The sequence below is a fragment of the Globicephala melas genome, chromosome 11 (genome assembly GCF_963455315.2).
Source record: "Globicephala melas chromosome 11, mGloMel1.2, whole genome shotgun sequence".
In the NCBI taxonomy this organism is placed as follows: Eukaryota; Metazoa; Chordata; class Mammalia; order Artiodactyla; family Delphinidae; genus Globicephala; species Globicephala melas.
In genome coordinates this window covers 77,870,653-77,890,199 of record NC_083324.2, presented here as the reverse complement: position 1 = coordinate 77,890,199, position 19,547 = coordinate 77,870,653, and the positions used below count along the sequence as shown (strand labels likewise).

General features: G+C 42.7%; 1 protein-coding gene across 1 annotated transcript in view; it reads left to right on the top strand.

Moving 5' to 3' along the window:
* Positions 1-1,867: 1,867 nt before the first annotated feature.
* PKHD1 (PKHD1 ciliary IPT domain containing fibrocystin/polyductin) overlaps positions 1,868-19,547 on the top strand; it is a 426,555-nt gene continuing 408,875 nt past the window's right edge. Inside the window, exons 1-9 of the mRNA XM_030870494.2 lie at positions 1,868-1,919; positions 3,374-3,451; positions 4,059-4,203; positions 6,948-7,056; positions 11,248-11,305; positions 14,628-14,706; positions 16,834-16,908; positions 17,906-17,970; positions 19,254-19,293. Coding sequence (XP_030726354.2) covers positions 1,868-1,919; positions 3,374-3,451; positions 4,059-4,203; positions 6,948-7,056; positions 11,248-11,305; positions 14,628-14,706; positions 16,834-16,908; positions 17,906-17,970; positions 19,254-19,293 — 701 coding nt within the window. The remainder of the gene's footprint in view (positions 1,920-3,373; positions 3,452-4,058; positions 4,204-6,947; positions 7,057-11,247; positions 11,306-14,627; positions 14,707-16,833; positions 16,909-17,905; positions 17,971-19,253; positions 19,294-19,547) is intronic.

The window sequence follows — 19,547 nt, the reverse complement described above, 5'->3', positions numbered from 1 at the left end:
TTTATTAAATCGCAGGAGGACACAAGTGAACTTCCTGAGTGATCTGACCACCAACCCAGGGAACTTGAAAAATCAGTGGTTCAGATCATGGAGCTCTTGGTGGAAAAAAAATGTTACTTATGTTGGGAATGTTAATCTGTGTTTTCTCTCACATGTGCCTAGACCGTTGCTGTGGCCTCTATCTCCTATGCAGCCAGATAGCTGCCAAAGGAGCCCTCTCCAGGCTGGTGAAACCCTTTGCTGACCTCTCAGGGCACATCTCGGAAGAGGGGGCAAGTGAGATTGTTAGAGCTAGTCATGAGGGGCAGACTGCTGGAGGAGGTCATGCACAGGGCGTGACCACCAGTTGACCGCAAGCAGACCCCGGGCAATTGGAGGCTCCTCACTCCCTCCCTGTCATTGAAATGTACATTCTGCCCACAGGTCCCACAGCCGGAGCTGTTTTCAAGGATGCAGGTTTCAGAGTCAGGTGGTGTTGAGACCACTGGGATTGAATACAGTGACTGAATTCCACTGAAGACTCTGTAAACTTTTAAGATTGTGGCGGGTATGGAGATCTACTCATCTCGCTGACGCCCACGACAAGCCTCCTCGTTTGTAAGTTTTCTTGAAACCTGACACCTGCCAATCTGGAGTGTTTCCCTCTTTCTAAGGTCTCTCCTTGCCCTCTGTGTTTGGGGGCCAGTTAATTTATGAACCAACACAGGGACAGATTATGTGGAGAGGTGGCTCCCAAGCTGGGCCCTGATGCAGGCCAGGAGTTCACTGGGGCACAAGAAAGTTTGGGGAATCCAGAAAGCATCCAGCAGGATCCAAGGTAGAGGCTGCCGTGTGGGAAGCTTGGCCGGGAGACGGTGGGGAGAACAGCTTCGCCGCGGTGCAGGGGTCACCTTGGAGAGCAATGCGAGGGAAAGTTGGAAAGGTGGGGGGCAGATCATGGTGGGACTGCAAAGTCAGAGAGAGGGATTTCCTTTGGAAGCAGAGAACCCTCAAAAAGAAAACTAACGTTCATGGGCATCTCCTTTGTGCCAGGCCCTGTGTTAATTTCTTTATGTATCTATCGTCTCAGTTAATCGTGATAAAAATCCTACCAAGTGTTCTTATCATTTTTGAAGTGATAGAGGTTTTGCTTTGAATTGAAAGCTTTAAGCAGGAGAAGGGCACAGTGAAGGCAGAGTTTAAAGAGGTTGATCTGGGCATTGTGGATTGAGGTAGAGGGACCTGGGGTCATAGGGTCCAGTTTGGAGGGTCCAGCTTTTTCTTCCTGTTTCTTTCCTTCCTGTTTCCTCTGCTGTGAGGATAAGATAATTTCCCCCAAATTTCCATTAACACCATTTTTTTTTCAACTTGTTACCATGTTTAACATTTGCTTTAACTCTTTACTCTTTTTGTGTTGATTGGTTCCTAGAGGACTGAGACTTCCAGAAAACAGAACAAAACAACCCGCACCCCCTCTCCGTAATTGCCATTAACTAGTATTTTGAAGCTGGAATTCATTTATTTTAAAAATTTAAGTGTTTATTTAATAATGAATTAAGGAAAGAGGTTATTATTACTTACCCAGCTTAAACATGCATAAAATAAGTCAGTGGGACAAGGGGGTAGAATAATGATAATTTTATGTAAGATTCTTAGATTATCCTTTTCTTCCAAGCTTGGGAAGATGGTGGGTCCCTCTGAAGACTCTAGGGTCATATTGGTATAATTTCCTTAATTTCCCAAGTTTTAATGAAGCAAAGCAGTTGTATGTAAGCAAAAGTGATAGTAATTTTTCATTTTGTTTTTATAAATCTCTGCTGCTCCAATCATAATTGAAAATGTGTTTAATGTCTGAACAGTTTTGAAAGGATTGATTTAAGTGAACAAGATGACTGGCTGGCTGGTCTCTCTGACAAGTATCAAAATACTACTTTTAGCAGGTGAGTTGGATGTGTTTTGAAGGGATTTTGGATAGAATGCAGCAGGTTACCTTGAGAACTAATTTACTGATACTTAAATATTACTTTGGGAGGAAGTGTTAAAGTATCTCCCCTAGGTTTAAATTTTCTCTGCTTAATAATTTTTTTCTGTTTAGTAGTTGAGGTTATATATTAAATAGTTATATACTTTAATTTTTAACAGCCAGTGGAAGTTGCTGTTAAGTCTAGAGCTTTTAATAATAACTTATAACCTTCCTTTTATAATTTCTTTTTGAGCCATACAGTGCAATTCTTTTTAGATTTTATTACTTTATCTTCCCAAGGGGAGTAGCTTATCTTGTCTTAGTGATTAATGACCAATAAAAATTTCCTTTTCTCGAACCGGGTCTCTCGTTTTCTCAGTGACCTTGGTTATCCTCTGTATCTTTTTATGACATTTGTTTTTGATCTTCGTGAGGTAGAAGTATCTAATACACCTTTGAGGGGTAAGCATGAGCCCATCTGGCCGGGGCTGCCACGAATGGTTGTGTCGATGTGAATGATTCTTACCACTCTTGGTTGTGCAGAGCGCCACCTGCATAAATGTACATGGAAGCCCTGGGCTAGCCAGAGTTAGCGTGGCTTGGGTGATCCTTTAACTTTTCTGATATAGAAACCGAAAAGTGTTCTGTAGACCTCACTGAGGAGCTAACTGATTTTTGCTGGCTTTACCTCGGACGAGGCATGTCCATCCAGGATCATCTTCAAAAATAAGGCATTGATAAGGTCACGCTCAGCCCATAGTCTCTATGCGAGAAGCCAGTCTAGCCTAGTGTGTAAGTCTATAGTGGGCTTTTAAAAAATTCCAGTACTGATTCATGCTTCAGCCCCTCTCTGAGCAGGCAAAGCAAAACTCTAGAGAATGCTGTGTCTCTCTGGGGAGTCATTCTGATCATGTATTCAAAAGGGAGAGACTAGAGGATGGTGTTATAAGCAGGAGGACTGAAGTAGGGATAACTTCCAGAACTTTCTCCTCTTCTCTGGGAAGTGGAAGTATAAGAAGTAAGTGGTAACAGTTAAATATGACCCCCTAATTAAAGAGTGGGAAAGAGAGAAGACATTTTATGGATTCAGTTAGGAACCAAATGTATCCTGGAGCCTTTTCCAAAGGAAGTGGAAATTCAGGATTGTCCTCGTGAACACATGGTTTTTGGATGTCTAAGATAAGAAGATCAGTCAAAACTTTCCTTAAAATGGGAGGAAGGTGTGGTCCCCAGACCAGTAACACCAGCAGCACCTGGTTAGAACTGTAAATTCTTGGGATCCACCACAGACCTACTGGATGGGAAGCTCTGGGGGTGGGTGCCGCGATCTGTGCTGTATGAAGCCCTTGTGGTGATTCTGAGGAATGCTCAAAGGAAGCCGGTGGATTGAATTTGCACACTGAAGCCAGGGTTTCTCCTACTCACTTATAGTGCCTTGTCTGAGTGTCCACATTGAACCTGAAGAAGGCAGCCTCGCAGGAGGAACGTGGATCACTGTCATTTTTGACGGTAGGTTTGGGCCTTACCGAATGCACGTTTCTTATTTGTTGATCTAAAGAATCCTAAAGAATGAGTCCTGTTTAAGGACAGATGTAAAAGAGATCTGGAAGGGAGATGGACCAACTGACCAACTTCTGTGTTACCGGATGCCCACATGCTAATGTTACATCACACCATTATATGTCTTTGTCCACTTCCTTATCCCAAGCTGTGGGGTGGAACTCTAGGAACCCTAATGAGATGATACCCATGTAGCACAGAACTTGGCAATGTGACCCTCAGAACTTTGGTTATCTTCCTTGTCGAGAATCCTACATATGGGAGCTTCTAAGCCATGGCTCAGTGTATCCATCTATACCACTGGAAAAGAGTAACTTTGAGGGTTGGAAAATGCTTTCCTGGATTTCAGTGGATGGACCTGAAGAGAGAATTAAGAAAAAAAATAAAGTCATAAAGAAGCACACTCATTCATACAGCCTTTGGAAATGAGAAATATTACTTTTAACCCTTCGGTAAACTCAGGGCCTGCCATTGCCCACGTGTGGCAGGTTTTTGTGTTACCCTGTGTGGATTACTGCTCTGTTCAGCCTGAGACTCCACTCTCCCTTGCGTTTAGGTTTGGAGCCAGGTCTCCTTTATCCTGCCAACGGCTCTCAGCTGGAGATCCACCTGGTGAATGTGGCTGTACCCATGCTGCCCATCATACCCTGTGACATCTCTCCTGTCCTCCTGGATTTGCCGGTAGTGATGTGTAGGACCAGGTACACCTGCCCCGGGAATGAGAAGGCCAGACAGGATGAGTGCTTTGCTCATCTCAGTAGCAAATTAGAGCAACTCCTGCCATGATTGCAATTACCAGTAGAGTTCCCTATCAGAGCTTTAGGGCTTAAGGGAGGATGAGAATATGGGAAAGATTTTTGAGAATTCCGAGACATTTATAAGGAGGGGTTGGGGGCTGGAGGATGTTTCCAGTTTTTTGGGTGTGTGTGTGTGTGTGTGTGTGTGTGTGTGAAGGTCTCTATTGCTATTCAGATTTCAATAAATGGGGCCATTTTGCCAACTATTTTTTTGGAATAGGCATAATTGTAATGATTGTACATAAACTAAAAATCAGTTAGAAAGGAAATTCACCTTAGTCCTCAATTTGTTTGCTGAGTCTGATATGATTTTTACAGGATTCCAGATTATCTGTTGTCCTACTTAAGTTTTTGTTGACCTCTAAAGCTTACACTAGTTTGTTCTTTCTTTAATATCTAAGAGATGTTGCCTGAAAGTGGATCATTGGTTAAGAGAAAAAGAGATTGTCATTTCCTTTTGTTTTCTGTTCCCTCTTTCAGGAAAGTTCCCTCTCTTCCATCTCTGCCTATTGAACCAACCATATTGCAAATGCTACCTCTTCCCTGAACAGCCAACTGAGTGTCATCTTTCCCTTCTTTGATAGGGGACAAGTAGGAACTGAAAAATCCAGCTTTTGAGGAAGGAGCACATTTTAGTCATTCATCCATGGGGCATGGATGGATTGTGTATTCAACACATGAGACATGTGTTTGTGTATTCACACACACAAACACACTTTTTGGGCAATTCATCTTCCTGAAGGGAGGACCTTTCTGTAATTTACACAAAGGCATAGGATGCACAGCCTTAGTGGCCCTGTTTCTTCAGCCCTATGTTTCTCATGACACTTTGTCAATTGCCCACTTTTCAGATTCATCCTCACAGAATTAAGTGCTTTGGGGACAGAGGATGTGATTCACCCACCTTGTAGTCCTCATGATGCTGAGCACAATATCTTGCTAGTAGAAGATGCTCAAAAGATGTCTGTTGAACTAAAGTTCCTTATAGCATTGCTGTTGGTAGAGATGATTTCCATAGGTTTTATGGTATATTGGGGCATAGAGTTCCTGCAAGAACTTGCTATGAAATAAGTCAAAGCTCTAACGATTTGTATGTTCTATCTCCTCAATCCCCAAATGCTAATGACTTTAAGATGGGGCTTCCCTGGTGGTGCGGTGGTTAAGAATCCGCTTGCCAAGGCAGGACACACGGGTTCGAGCCCTGGTCCGGGAAGATCCCACATGCCGCGGAGCAGCTAAGCCCGTGTGCCACAACTGCTGAGCTTGCGCTCTAGAGCCCGCGAGCCACAACTACTGAAACCCATGCGCCTACAGCCCATGCTCTGCAACAAGAGAAGCCACAGCAATAAACCCGCGCACCGCAACAAAGAGTAGCCCCTGCTCACCGCAACTAGAGAAAAAGCCCGTGTGCAGCAACGAAGACCCAGTGCAGCCAAAAAACAAAACAAAACAAAAAAAAAACCATGCACCAGTGACTTTATAACATCATTTTAGAAAAAAAGAAATAGCACCCTCTTAAATGTACTCATTGATTGGAAGATGAATATCAAATTAAATTAACACTCAAATGTGGGAAAATGTGCATGTTATCATCAATGAAATACTGTCATACTCATTATTATAAAAAGACAAGTCTGCGTTCGCAAAAACAGGCACTGTTGCATCTAAATCAGCAGTGCCCAACCAAAATATAATTCGAGCCACAAATATAACTTAAAATTTTTTAGTAGTCACATTAAAAAGTCAAAAGAAAGAGGTGAAATTAATTTTAATAATACATTTTATTTAACTCAACATATCCAAAATATTGCCACTTCACATGTAATATAGATTATTAACGAGATACTTTATATCTTTCTTTGAATACAAAGTCTTCAAAATCCAGTGTGTATTTTATACTAATAGCATATCTTAATTGGGACTAGCCACATTTCAAGTGCTCAATAACCACATATGGCTAATGGTTAAACACATTGGACAGTGAAGATGTAAAGATTTAAGGAGAAGTTTTGGAGGGGAGGCACATCTAAAATCTAACTCCTTATTCATCATATTCCCCCTCTCAGAATTCAGATTGAATGGCAGCCTCGAAGAGGCAAAGAAATCACTGTGATCCTCTTGAAAAGAGGAGAGAAGGTCTAGGGCTCTCTTTGTGGATATGTGAGGTGTTTATGGGCTGCTGGGGTAATTATTAAGTCAAGAATTTTTGGCAACATATAAAATCAGTGCCTTTTATTAGGAAGAGCCTAGGATTCAGATCCTCCTTTGCCCTTAAACTGTGGTGTTTGCATACCCAGGTCTCTTAATCTATATGGAACTTGTTATTTTTTAAATGGAAACTGGTATAGATTATCTATCAGTGTCCCCTCCAACTCGTAAAGTCCTGAGAAACTATGAGGCTGAGAAACAGGACAAAATTTAAAAAAATTTTTTGGTACTTTCAATGAAAACTTCATAACTTCTTTTGCTGAAGGATCTGATGTTTAAGGTCTATTGGATGAGTGGACAGAGGAGGTGAAAGGTGAAATACAGGACTCCTGGGTTAGCTCTGTTTCACAGGTGCAGGGGGGAAATTTGAAGTGGTCAAGTGGGGCTGCCGGCTTTGGCAATTTGATTGATTCACAAGGATTGCCACGTTCTGCCCTCAGATCTCTGCTGTCCGAAGCACATGAAGGTCTCTATTACCTGGAAGTGCAGGCTGGGGGACAGGTCGTAGGCAGCCCAAGTTCAGGACCACGAGACAGCTGCACTTTCAAGGTGGGTACCAAGCACGGAGGAATGTGTGTTTGCCTGGTCTGAGAGTGTGCTTGCGCTATCGACAAGAAAGTTATAAATCAGCTGGGGAGTCTTTCTTTTTTGCCAGGATGAGAGAACAGGTGGATGATAGTTAGGGAGTTTCTGAGACTATCTTAAGAAGGTAAGTATTGAGCACGTGTATGTCAGGCTCTCACTAAGTGCTTTATGCACATTCATTTAATGCTTACAGCAATTTTATGGGGTAGCTTTTTTTTTTTTTTTTTTTGCGTTACGTGGGCCTCTCACTGTTGTGGCCTCTCCCGTTGCGGAGCACAGGCTCCAGACGCGCAGGCTCAGCGGCCATGGCTCACGGGCCCAGCCGCTCCGCAGCATGTGGGATCTTCCCGGACCAGGGCACGAACCCATGTCCCTTGCATCGGCAGGCGGACTCTCAACCACTGCGCCATCAGGGAAGCCCTATGGGGTAGCTTTTTATTATCCTGCTTTTACGGATGAGCAACTTGGGGCTCAGGGAGATTAAATAATTTGTCCATGTCATCTAGTTTGTAAATTGCAGAACCAGGATTGGAACCTGCATCTAAATCCTCACTTATACTGAAGCCCATAGAGGAGATAGATTACCATTGTGCATCAGTGTTTCATTATACAGCTGAGATCATCTGGAGTGTAAGAATGGTGAAGGGACTCAGGGACACAAGTTCCACCTTCCTCTCTGCTTAACGGTTGATTTCTGCTGCTTCTTTCAACCCTAGACCGAAAGGGCATGTGCTGTTGGAATTCTCCTTCAAGCTCAGAGAGAGCAAAAAGCAAGCAGAGAGAGTTTATGAGTCGATGCCTGATTATTTTAGAGCTTCTAGATGCATTAATTTTATGTTGGGGCTTTGTTTTATCTTGTTGAGTCTACTGTCCATTTCAGATTGGTTTTACACTAAAATCTCTCTGAAAGCATAGGTTCTAGACTTTCCATAAAATGCAGCAGTTTGGCAGGGTTGTACTTGCCCCAGGGAGCCTCTGTTTAAGAGCAGTTCCTAATAACACAATTTAGTTATTAATCAATGCTCCTTTACAACAAGACTTCATCTTCTAAATTCATCTCTCATACGATCCACATTTTACATAGGCAATTCATCTTTAGAATTTGGAATTTGCCATCAATTCACATTTAACAACTTGTTTCTTACTCCAAGAGAATCTTGTTTTCCAGAATTTTGCTTTTGCACGTATGCGGCAGAAAGAAAAAAAAATTCTTTTTTGTTAAGACCCACACCAGCACCCCTACATTGTATCAGTGAATAAAACAGAAGAGAGACGGCTGAGCATGGTCCTTAATCACTGTGCTGTTTTTGGTTTTGATGTCCTTTCACCCCAGATAATAGTTTTCCTACTTATTAAAAGACCGGTAAGGAGAGAGAGGGGAAAGAAGAGAAACACTTCCTAAAATTGCACATAAAAGAAAGCAAGTCCTCCGGTGGTTCCACTAGCTTGGTGAATTGATGAAAAATCACCAGGGGATGCAGTTAATGAGAGGCATTCTGAGCTGAAGGAAACCCAGTGTCTCTCTTTGTTTGGGGACTGGGGCTGGGGGAACCACATGTATTAAAAATTAATTCCACCTCTCCAGTCCACTCCAAAGAGCCTGCTGCAGGCACTGACAAGTTTGAACAACTCACAGAAGGTTTATCAAGCAGCTGGTAGCTGCGGCTTTATCATTCTCATCCTCTGCTTTTCTGCTCCCCCCACCTTGCTGCTGCCGACCCCATTCGGGCTCAGGGATCAGCATGCAGGAAGCTGGATTTGGAAGCTCGTTAATTTTTCACTTTGTCATGTCTCTAGCTTCGTGGGTGACCAGAGACCTGTTTCTCTTAGAAAAGTGCCATTTTATATTGTGTCAGCTCAGAGAGATTCACAAGTGAAGCCTTTTTTGAGGTTTCACTCTGAGCCTGCCCTGCCACTCTCTGAGGACCTGGGAGAGAGGGATGCAGGAGTCGCCTTATTTCCCCTTCACTTCTGGTGGAAGGCTCTCAGCCTGAAGGATAGACCTGGAATTTTTTTTTTTTAACATCTTTATTGGAGTATAATTGCTTTACAATGGTGGGTTAGTTTCTGCTGTATAACAGAGTGAATCAGCTATACGTGTACATATATCACCATATCTCCTCCCTCTTGCATCTCCCTCCCACCCTCCCTATCCCACCCCTCTAGGTGGTCACAAAGCACCGAGCTGATCTCCCTGTGTGATGCAGCTGCTTCCCACTAGCTATCTATTTTACATTTGGTAGTATATATAAGTCATGCCACTCTCTCACTTCGTCCCAGCTTACCCTTCCCCCTCCCCGTGTCCTCAAGTCCATTCTCTATGTCTGCATCTTTATTCCTGTCCTGCCCCTAGGTTCTTCAAATCCATTTTTTTTTTTAGATTCCAAATGTACATGTGTTAGCATATGGTATTTTAGACCTTGTGTTTTAAATTGGAAATCGAGAGGTGTGTTTCCTTATGTGGTTTGGATTCAGTTGTTCTGTCTGCCTCAGTTTCTAACATCTGGAAGGTGGGCAGTAACCACTGCTCTGTATCATGAAGCTCCTATGATAAAGTTCCAGTGGGAATGACAATGGTATGAAGGGCGTCCCAGTGGGAGTTGAAGGTCTGGGTGCAGGAGGAGGCTGGGAGGGGTGTAGTGTACGTTTGGCAGGTGTATGTGGAGTTGCATTAATCTTTATCCTTCAGTGAGATCAGAGCCAGCTCCCAAACTGTGAGGTCACAGCATTCTTATTTTGACCTCCTAACTGTACATATTTTCTGTGAACTCTTTTCTAACCCTTTCTGTTAGGAAGGGAGGAAACAAGCCTTGATGACAGACTGTACAGCCACGTGAATCGATACATAAAACCTGCACTTGCCCAGCCAGCATCAGCTTTGTGAAAATGTCTGTTGATTGTCCATGTCTGATGAAGGTTGTTGATTAACACCAGAGTTATTCTTTATTGCTTTTCTCCCTGGGAAGGTGGACTCCTGGGGTGCTGGAAGCAGACCAAGCAAAACAATTTGCTGTCTTTGTTTTGCAAACGGGAGGTACAGTAGGTTAGGGGAGTGAAGGTGGTCTAGGCGTCTAGAGTAGGATGGGGGTGAAGGTAGCAGGAAGGGGAGACCAGGTCTCTTCCTGGGTGAGTCATTAGGCCATGGCTCAAACCTTGGCCAGGTCAGTCCATCCTTACGATTCTCTTTTTTCATGCCGGCCCTGACTGTGAAATGCTCTAATCTGGAACTAACCCAGAGGCCTATAGGTGAGATGGAGTTCCCGGAATTGTCTCCTTCTCTCCTCTGCTTCCAGGCAGTGTATCAGTCATCTCAGATGGGGCCACTCCATTCATTCACAAAAATGTGAATGTCTTTTACATACCAGGCTGTGCCCAGGGATACAACCGATGACTCAGCCAGGCGTTGCCCCTGCCTTTCTGGAGCTTATAGTTAGCAGTTGATGTGCTTCAGGGCGTGAGGGCATCATAGGATGACTTGAGTGCCAGGACCAGGCTTCTCCAGGCTCCTGCCTCTCCAATCAATGCTGGTTTTCTCCTTGGAGAGTCATGTTGCCTCTCATTCCTTGCATCCTTTGAATCATTTTCCTCCCAACAGGCACCTTCCATTTTCCCAAACAAACTTCCCTTGTGTATCTCTCCAACTTCCAATTTTTTGTAGCTTGCTAATCCCTACCAAGGTGCTGGCTGATAATAATTTAATTTGCAATCCTTTTAATCTAAATAAGCAAACTATTGTCTAGAAAAATTAAAAAAAAACTTCAAGACCCCAAGATATCAAGTTGCAATAATGGAATTAAAAGGTTGGTATTTTAAAGCATGGCCTGCCTACCTTTCCTTTGGTAAAACATGTTCCTGGTATGGCAGGTGAGCAAGTAGAAACAGACTTGCCCAGGTGTGAGGGATATGGTGCAGGGAAGACATATGACCTTGATCAGATTCCCTTGACCTCATCTATGGAAGAACTATAACAATGTCTGTTATCTCTGCTTCACAGAAATATCTTGAAGATGAAAGGAGATAGACGTAAGGTGATTTGAGGAGGTGCAGACACTTGCTGCCTTAGATGAACGCTCTGTGCGGAATGACTTAGGCTTCCTGTGTATGTGACTGTGATGTTCTAATGAAATGCTCACTGTGATAACATTTTCTAAACAGTTTTCCAGGGCACAGACACCCATCGTTTACCAAGTTAATCCACCAAGTGGAGTGCCAGGTAAGAAATCTCCTATTAAGATAGCAATAAATAGAAATCCCTTTGCTGAAGCTTATTGCAAACTCTTCTACCCAGGTGGATGGTTTCTATAAATAGGAAATTTTAACCGCTTCTCTGATGCTGTTTTGAAAATAAGTGTCAACCTCTGGTTTATTTTTCACCTGGTTTGGTTTCACCTCTGGGCACTTTTGCTCTATTACTTCACTGATAACCAAAGGAATCTTAACATGAAAAAAAAAGAGGCCAGCAAAATCAAACCAGATGTTGCTGGAGAATATAGACACCATCATCACTCCTAACTTTATAATCATCCACATAATAAAAAACCTTTATTGACCCTTCCTGGGAGTCAGGTTCTGTTCTAAGCTTTATTATTATATTATCTCATTAGATCTTCACAACACCCGATGATATAGGAACTATTATTATTTCCATTTTGGAGGTGAGGAAATGAGGTACCAAAAGGTTAAGTTATTTGCCTAAAGTCGTAATGAGTGGTACAGCTGAGATTTGAACACAGACAGTCAGAATCCAGAGTGGGCCCATATACCTTACATTTTATTTTGTGTTGAGCCAAGTTGGGTACCACTTGGAAGGCCATTAACCCTGGTCCTGATCCTGGGGGTTTATGAGTTAGAGAGCACACTTACATGCAGAGACTAGGAGGCTAGAAAAGAAGAGAGAGAACGCTGGGAGGGTGGTTGTAAAAAAAGGAGTTGCAACTAAGAAACAGGTTCAGGACCTGCCAAGCCCGCCTTAAAACTAAGTAGTAAACAGAGCTGGGATCACATATAATTTGCTGTCTGATTCTTGACAAATTCCTACATCACTTTCAGGTTTTATTTGTTCAGGGTTTCCAGATGGTATAAGTATGGGAATACAAGTTGCTCAATTTTTCCATGTGGTTGCATCTCAATGCATAAACTGATCTAGTTGTTTCGAACGGTTCAAGAATGTCAAAATGAATCTCTGAGTCACTGAAAAGTGTCTGTACTTTTGGTGTGTGTGTGTGTATAGACACAGATGATGTATGTGTGTATTTAAATTACATCCTGAAGAATATGAATTCGGCCTTGTCTTATTTAAGGCCTGTTATTCCCAGATCTGTTCCTTTCCATTCATCTGAATAATCAAGACGTGATCATGTTTTATTAAAAAGAGCTGTGGTCTGTGAAAGTCACACGCCGTCATTTTGTCCCCGCCACTGCTCTGGTGTTGTTAGAAAACTCCCGTTCGGATGGCAGAAACCTTGTGAGGGTGAGGGTTGAGGAAAGCCCGCCGTGAGAGGTGTGACGTGAGGCATTAGCTGGCGCCCAGATCTGTCAAGCCCCTTTCTCCCGCCCAGTTTGAGTTCTGCACACTGTCTCCTCCACCTTCGGGGAGAACGATTGGTGGCTGCGCTGGTTGGAGTGAGCCCTCGGGCAGGATCCAAACGGCTGCATCTTTGAAATCTCTTGCCAGACGATTAGTCTCACCTCCTTTGGGAAGCCTGCCCAGAGTAGCAGGCAGGGAAATGGGGGAGGTGGCAGAGACAGGAGAGCTGTTTTGTGAGCCGCTGAATTCCCATATGCGGTTAACAGGCCTCCACTGTGACGCGGGGTCCCCCCTCCCCGACCAGCACGCGGTCTGGCTTAGCCATTTGTCAGCTGCTGTTTGTTGGGCTTCTTTGTTGAGAAACAAAACAAAAACTCCCAGGAATTCCTAGTTTCTATAACCCGTTATTCGTTTGTAAAATTGTGCCCATCAGTTGTAGAAATCATGCCTGCCAAAGCCAGGAAGTCCATCGGTTAGCCCTAGTAAAATGAAGAATTACTTTGCTGGCTGGCAACAGTAGCCGAGACCTTCAGACTCTGGGCTTCTGCCAGTTCCACAACCTTTGTCTAAGTCACTGAATTTCCTCTCTTTCTACCCGCTCTCTGGTCAAGGGTCCGCCATACTTCCTGGAAGGTTTCCACTGTCTTAGGGCCAGTCATCCAATGACTGCAGATCAAAGTCACTTCCTATTAATAAAACACATGCACAGTATGTAGGGAAGCATTACTTCTTGCTCATGTTCTTTCGTGGCCTGAAGTGTAGCCGTGAAGAGACCCAAAGTCCTCTGAATTCAGGGACCTCATGAGCCCCAAAGATGCCCTCTTCTCTTCTATTTGTGAGGTTTTGCCTCATTAACCAACACCTCTCTTACCTCTCAGTGTTGTGATGCTGGAAGAGTACAGCCTTGATGGTTAAATTCCATCATTATCTGGAAGGCACCCACTTCCACGTTGTGGGGTTGAGTGGTGAACTTTAACTTGCTCTGGTGTGTTTGCTTAAAACCTTGCTTTGTGCATTTCCGTGGAACTGAATTTAGGTGTTTTTCCACTCTGGAGGAAAGCAACTCATTTAGCATCAGGTATGGGCCCCAAACTCTTTCTGAGAAGGGGATACTCTAGATTTCTTTCCCAGATCCTCTGAGCAGAGAAGGTGGGGGTAATGCTGAGAGTTCCCCTTGACGAAAGGGCGTTGTTGATGCCTGCACCCCCATTTTTATGAACTCAAAAGAGGTGAGTATCAAGGAAAAACTTGCTACCCAATGGGAATCCCCACACATTGCATAGAGGAGACCCAGCAGTGGAAGTCATCCATTTATCAGTGGACAAGGCAGACGCCAACCGTCTTTGGATCCCCATTTTGCCTGATCTTTGAACACGAGCATATTTGTTGAATTAATTGCACGTGCAGTAGCCCATCCTTTAAGCCATAACTCTGCTGCTCTCTCGTGCCCTTCTTTCTGACTTCCTGTCCGTTTGATTCATCCATGACATTCATCTTTTGTACTCTGAGATACAGAAAGAAGTTTAGTATCTTTGAATATCTCTCCAGATTGTGTGATACGAGCTTCCACTTATCGTATGTGTCCAGAGGAAAGTCTCATGAAGCATGGAGCACCCCCAAAGAAGATTATTTTTAAATCCCATGTGGGTGGATGGTCTACACACGGCCAAGAGAGTGGAACAAGGCAGTGTGTTTAAATGGGCCCCTCCCTGCCTCCCTTCCTGGGACTGTGAAGAAGCCCTGATATTCCTTCAGTGCTCCATACATACATGAATAAGTCCACAGTGGCAACGATTCATTATTTTTGCCTCTTTGATATTTAATATCGATGAATGGATTATACTTGGTGATCCTTTCCTGTTGTACAGTTTATAAAAATGTATTAATATTCTGAGTCATGACTGGCTTGGCCATTTTGAGTAGAGGTAACAAAAGAGAAATACAGTTTACGGTATATATTTAGAGTGTGAGCTAAGTAGATTAATTGAAAAAAATCTTTTTCAAACAGGAAACCTTATACACGTGTATGGCTGGATTATCACCGGAAGGTCGGAAACCTTTGATTTTGATGCCGAGTACATTCATAGGTAAGTGTGTGCTTGTTTCTGTGTTCAACTAGTTACAGATATGCTGGATTGAGTCCTGAGACCAGCTTCCCCGATAACGATAAATTGTAAGCAGCTGGCATGGAATTCCTCTTTTCCTCTTTGCAGTTTACAGTCCCTCGTGAGCTGGGCTTCAACAAACTTGGTTAATGTAATTGCGACTGGTCGATTAAGTTGGTCCATTTATTTACTGAAAACTAGTCACTCTGGGCGCAGTGTGAGTTGTACTGTAATTGCATCTGTGGATTTTCTTTCTTGATTCTTCCCCTTCTCCCTCTTGTTTCTCAGGCTGAAATAAATTCTTTATAACAATGTGTGAACTCAAAAGACCACTATAACATCCTTGTTTGTTATACATTTGTGTATATAGAATTTCTGTTGGTGTGATCAGAGGAAAATGTGGAAGAGGTACTGAAAGCCATTGAGTTATTTTTAAGATTTATTTTATTGAAGTATAGTTGATTTACAATATTGTGTTAATTTCTGCTGTTCAGCAAAGTGATTCTGCTAATCCCAAACTCCCAATCCTTCCCTCTCCTACCTCTCCTTCCCTTTGGCAACCACAAGTCTGTTCTTTATGTCTGTGAGTCTGTTTCTGTTTCGTAGATAAGTTCACTTGTGTCATATTTTAGATTCCACATATGAGTGACATCATATGTTATTTGTGAAAGCCATTGAGTTTTTAATGTTTTCTGGGAATGATTAGGATGCCAACATGACTTTTTTCATTGGAGACTTTTAAAGTGCAAAGTGGTACTAGTAAATCATCCTTGCCAGGGAAAGTGGGGGACAGGATGGAAAGTGTTGAAGCTGAGGTGTTTGTGGGAAGGAATTGTGGTTACTCAATGTATGAAGCAATTATAATGAGGATTTATAGGGTAGAAGGACCACAACTTCATTAGATGCTCTGTTGAGAGATGCTATATTCTGTGTCTAATATTTCCTCCACCCCTTGGACAGAATGGGGGGATCCTCATGTTCTGCTCCAAACCTTTGATTCTGTTCTGGTTGAAAAGAACGTGATTTGGCAAACTTTCAGGATATACATTTCTGGCATAAAATAATGGCCAGGGTATTCCCCGGTGGTCCAGTTGTTAGGACTTAGCACTTTCACTGCGGTGGCCCCGGTTGGATCCCTGGATGGGGAACTAAGATCCTGTAAGCCACATGGTGAAGCCAAAAATAAAAAAAAAAATACAGTAAATCCCCTACATATGAACCTTCAAGTTGTGAACTTTCAAAGATGTGAACGTGCATCTGGTTCTAGCAAGGAACCAGAACCTGTGCCATCAGCGTCAGGCATGAGTGAAATTGCAGCTTGCCCTCCATCTCCTGTTGCTGATGACCCTTCAGCTCTACCATCGCCCACCTCCTCTCCCTCCTCCAGTCCATAACTCTTCTTGCCTGTTCACTCGATGCCAGCCCCTGTATGCCAGCTGTTGTACTAGACTACTGTACTTTTCAAGGTACTGTATTGTAAGATTAAAAACATTTTCTTTATTTTTTGTGTTTGTTTTTATGTATTATTTGTGTGAAAAGTATTATAAACCTATTATAGTACAGTACTATACAGCTGATTGTGTTAGTTGGGTACCTAGGCTAACTTTGTTGGATTTAAGAACAAATTGGACTTACGGATGCGCCCTTGGAAAGGAACTCATTCGTATGTAAGGGACTTACTGTAATGGTCAACTTGTCTTGAACGGAAATTACTCTTCCTGTGGAGGACTGAAGCCCTCCCGGGACTTGGTCCCGTCACAGCCTTGGTCTGGGATACAGCCTTTGCAAGGGGGAACAAAGACACAAACTCCTCCGTGGCTCTGTGTGAACCCAGTATAGCCAAGGAGATGATGAAGATTTTTCAGGAAAGGGGAAGTGCTCCCTCTGTGGTGTGAAAGTGTGGGCCACAGACCAATGCTATGCACCCTGCTCTTGGGCTGAGGGTCTGATTTAGCATCTCCTTGGGAGACAGTCCCCAGTCACCTGCATTAATGCCTCATAAGTTCAGAGATGAATGTCCATAACAGTGTTTCCTCTGGGTTTTTCCAAGAATGTTTGTTGAGAGCATTCACTCTTGACTTGTGTCTGTTGTTTCTATTTTGTATCCAGCCCATTGATGTTGGAAGCTCAGGGAGACAAATGGGTCACTCCTTGTTCTCTTGTAAACAGACAGACAGGATGCCGGTGAGTGCCTTTCTTGCCAGCATGTATGCTTTTAGGTTCTCCCACATGGGCATAGCGCGCGCGCACACACACACACACACACACACACACACACACATCTATTTTTAATATAAATCACCCATAACTGTTGACTGCCTCATCTTTAGACTCCCTAGAAAAGACACAGTAATTGATTCACAATGCAACTTGAAGTGGGTTCTGAAAGCTTTCTTGAAAACAAATAGCTGATACTTACTAAGTGCTTACTGCACCAACGGTTTCACATTTAAGGCAGATAATAACCTTGTGAGTACATACGGTTATTAGTCTCACTTTACGGATGAGGAAACCAAGGCACAGAGAGGTTAAGTAACTTGTCCAATGTCTCACAAGGAGCAAGTGGCAGAGCTCGGGTTTCAACCTGGGCCCACTAACTAGCCTCCAAAGTTCATCCTCTTAACCACTATACTGTAACGACTAGCCAGAGAGAAAACAACTAACTTTTCAATATTCAGTTATTTATTTATTACAAGGAAAATTTAGAAAATGAGTGTCTATGTGCTTGTAGTTCAGATAACCAACATTTTGCTGGATTTTCACTTCCCTCCGGACTGAGTGGATTAACCTTCTATACCCTATGGCTTAGCTTTCAGGACTAGCGTTTAGTAGAGCCAAATTCTATAATGTGGTTTCTTAACATTTGCTCAGAATTGTCCTGTTTCAGTTCACATTTGCTAATAGACTTTTGGGGGGGGATAAGGATCTTGCTGTCCTTGTATAAAATAGATTTTGGAAAGAAAGTACCCAATGGAGATTAGGAGTAGACAAGATTTTGTGTGTTTGACTGGTATTGATGATAACTCTAGTTACAGTTGTGTTTTATTTTACTTTATTTTGTTTTATTTTATTTTACATTTTATTTTATTTATTTATTTTCTTTCCTGGCTAAAGAGCCAGAGCTTCTGAACTGAATTGTCTGGTGATTCTTACCTCTTACCTTTTTTGGTTCTTTCCCTAGCTATCCTATTCAGGAAGACCATGGTCTTGGGACTCTGCAGTGCCGTGTGGAAGGCAACTACATTGGTCTGTGTGAGAAGTAACAGAATTTTAAAGTTTTTCTCTGTGTTGGAAAAAAACGATTTCAAGAATTGGTTCTCCTAAAAGGGAACCCTTCTGCACTGTTGGTGGGAATGTAAATTGATACAGCCACTATGTAGAACAGTACGGAGGTTCCTTAAAAAACTAAAAATAGAACTACCATATGACCCAGCAATCCCACTACTGGGCATATACCCTGAGAAAACCGTAATTCAAAAAGAGTCATGTACCACAATGTTCATTGCAGCTCTGTTTACAATAACCAGGACATGGAAGCAACCTAAATGCCCATCAACAGACGAATGGATAAAGAAGATGTGGCACATATATACAACGGAATATTACTCAGCCATAAAAATGAATGAAATTGAGTTATTTGTAGTGAGGTGAATGGACCTAGAGTCTGTCATACAGAGTGAAGTATGTTAAGAAAGAGAAAAACAAATGCCGTATGCTAACGCATGTATATGTAATCTAAAAAAGACGGTACTGGTGAACCTAGTGGCAGGGCAGGAATAAAGACACAGATGTAGAGAACGGACTTGAGGACACAGGGGTGAAGCGGAAGCTGGGACAAAGTGAGAGAGTAGCATGGACATATATACACTACCAAATGTAAAATAAATAGCTAGTGGGAAGCTGCTGCATAGCACAGGGAGATCAGCTTGATGCTTTGTGATGACCTAGAGGTGTGGGATACGGAGGGTGGGAGGGAGGCTCAAGTGGGAGGGGATATGGGGATATATGTATACATATAGCTGATTCACCTTGTTATACAGCAGAAGCTAACACAACATTGTAAAGCAATTATACTCCAATAAAGATGAAAAAAAAAAGAATTGGTTCTCCTGAGGATGATAATGATAACTGCCATTTGCTGACAACTCCCTGAGAGACACTATATGAAGCAACTTAAATATAAACTAAAGTAATCCTCATGTATAAGCCTGGAGGCTGGTGGAATTGTTTTTGCTTTACAGGTGAGAAAGTTGAACCTAGTAACCGGTGGGGCAGGATTTGTCATGCTTGGTGTAACTCCAAGCCTGCTCTTCCCTGCTCTGAGCTTCTACATTTATCCTTTTGTGGTTAGAAGTCACCATCGCTGATGGTGTGAGTCTCGAACGTGTTTATTTTGGGCACTGTTAAAGAGATTAAGGTGTGGGTGGTACCTTGGTGATCGCCAGAGTCCTTGGGTTTATGGTAGCAGTGACCTGGTCCAGGCAGTTCGTGCAGATTCCTGTATTAATGTCTGTTTCTTTTTGTTACAGGCTCCCAGAATGTTAGTTTCTCAGTATTTAACAAAGGAAAGTAAGTAACTGGGAGGAAGCAGATTTATCTTTATCTTACACTATCTACTCTTTTGTCTTGCTTAGCTTCTTTAACCTTTTATAATGGAAAATTTTAAACGTACCCAAATAGAGTAGTGTCATAAAACCCCACGTACCCACTTGATTTTTTGTTTTTACCTGGGTGAATATAATTGTGTCCTATGCACTCGTCCTGAAGCAATGTAAATGTTTCAGTGTGATAATGGTACAGAATTTGGGGAATTACTTCTTAAA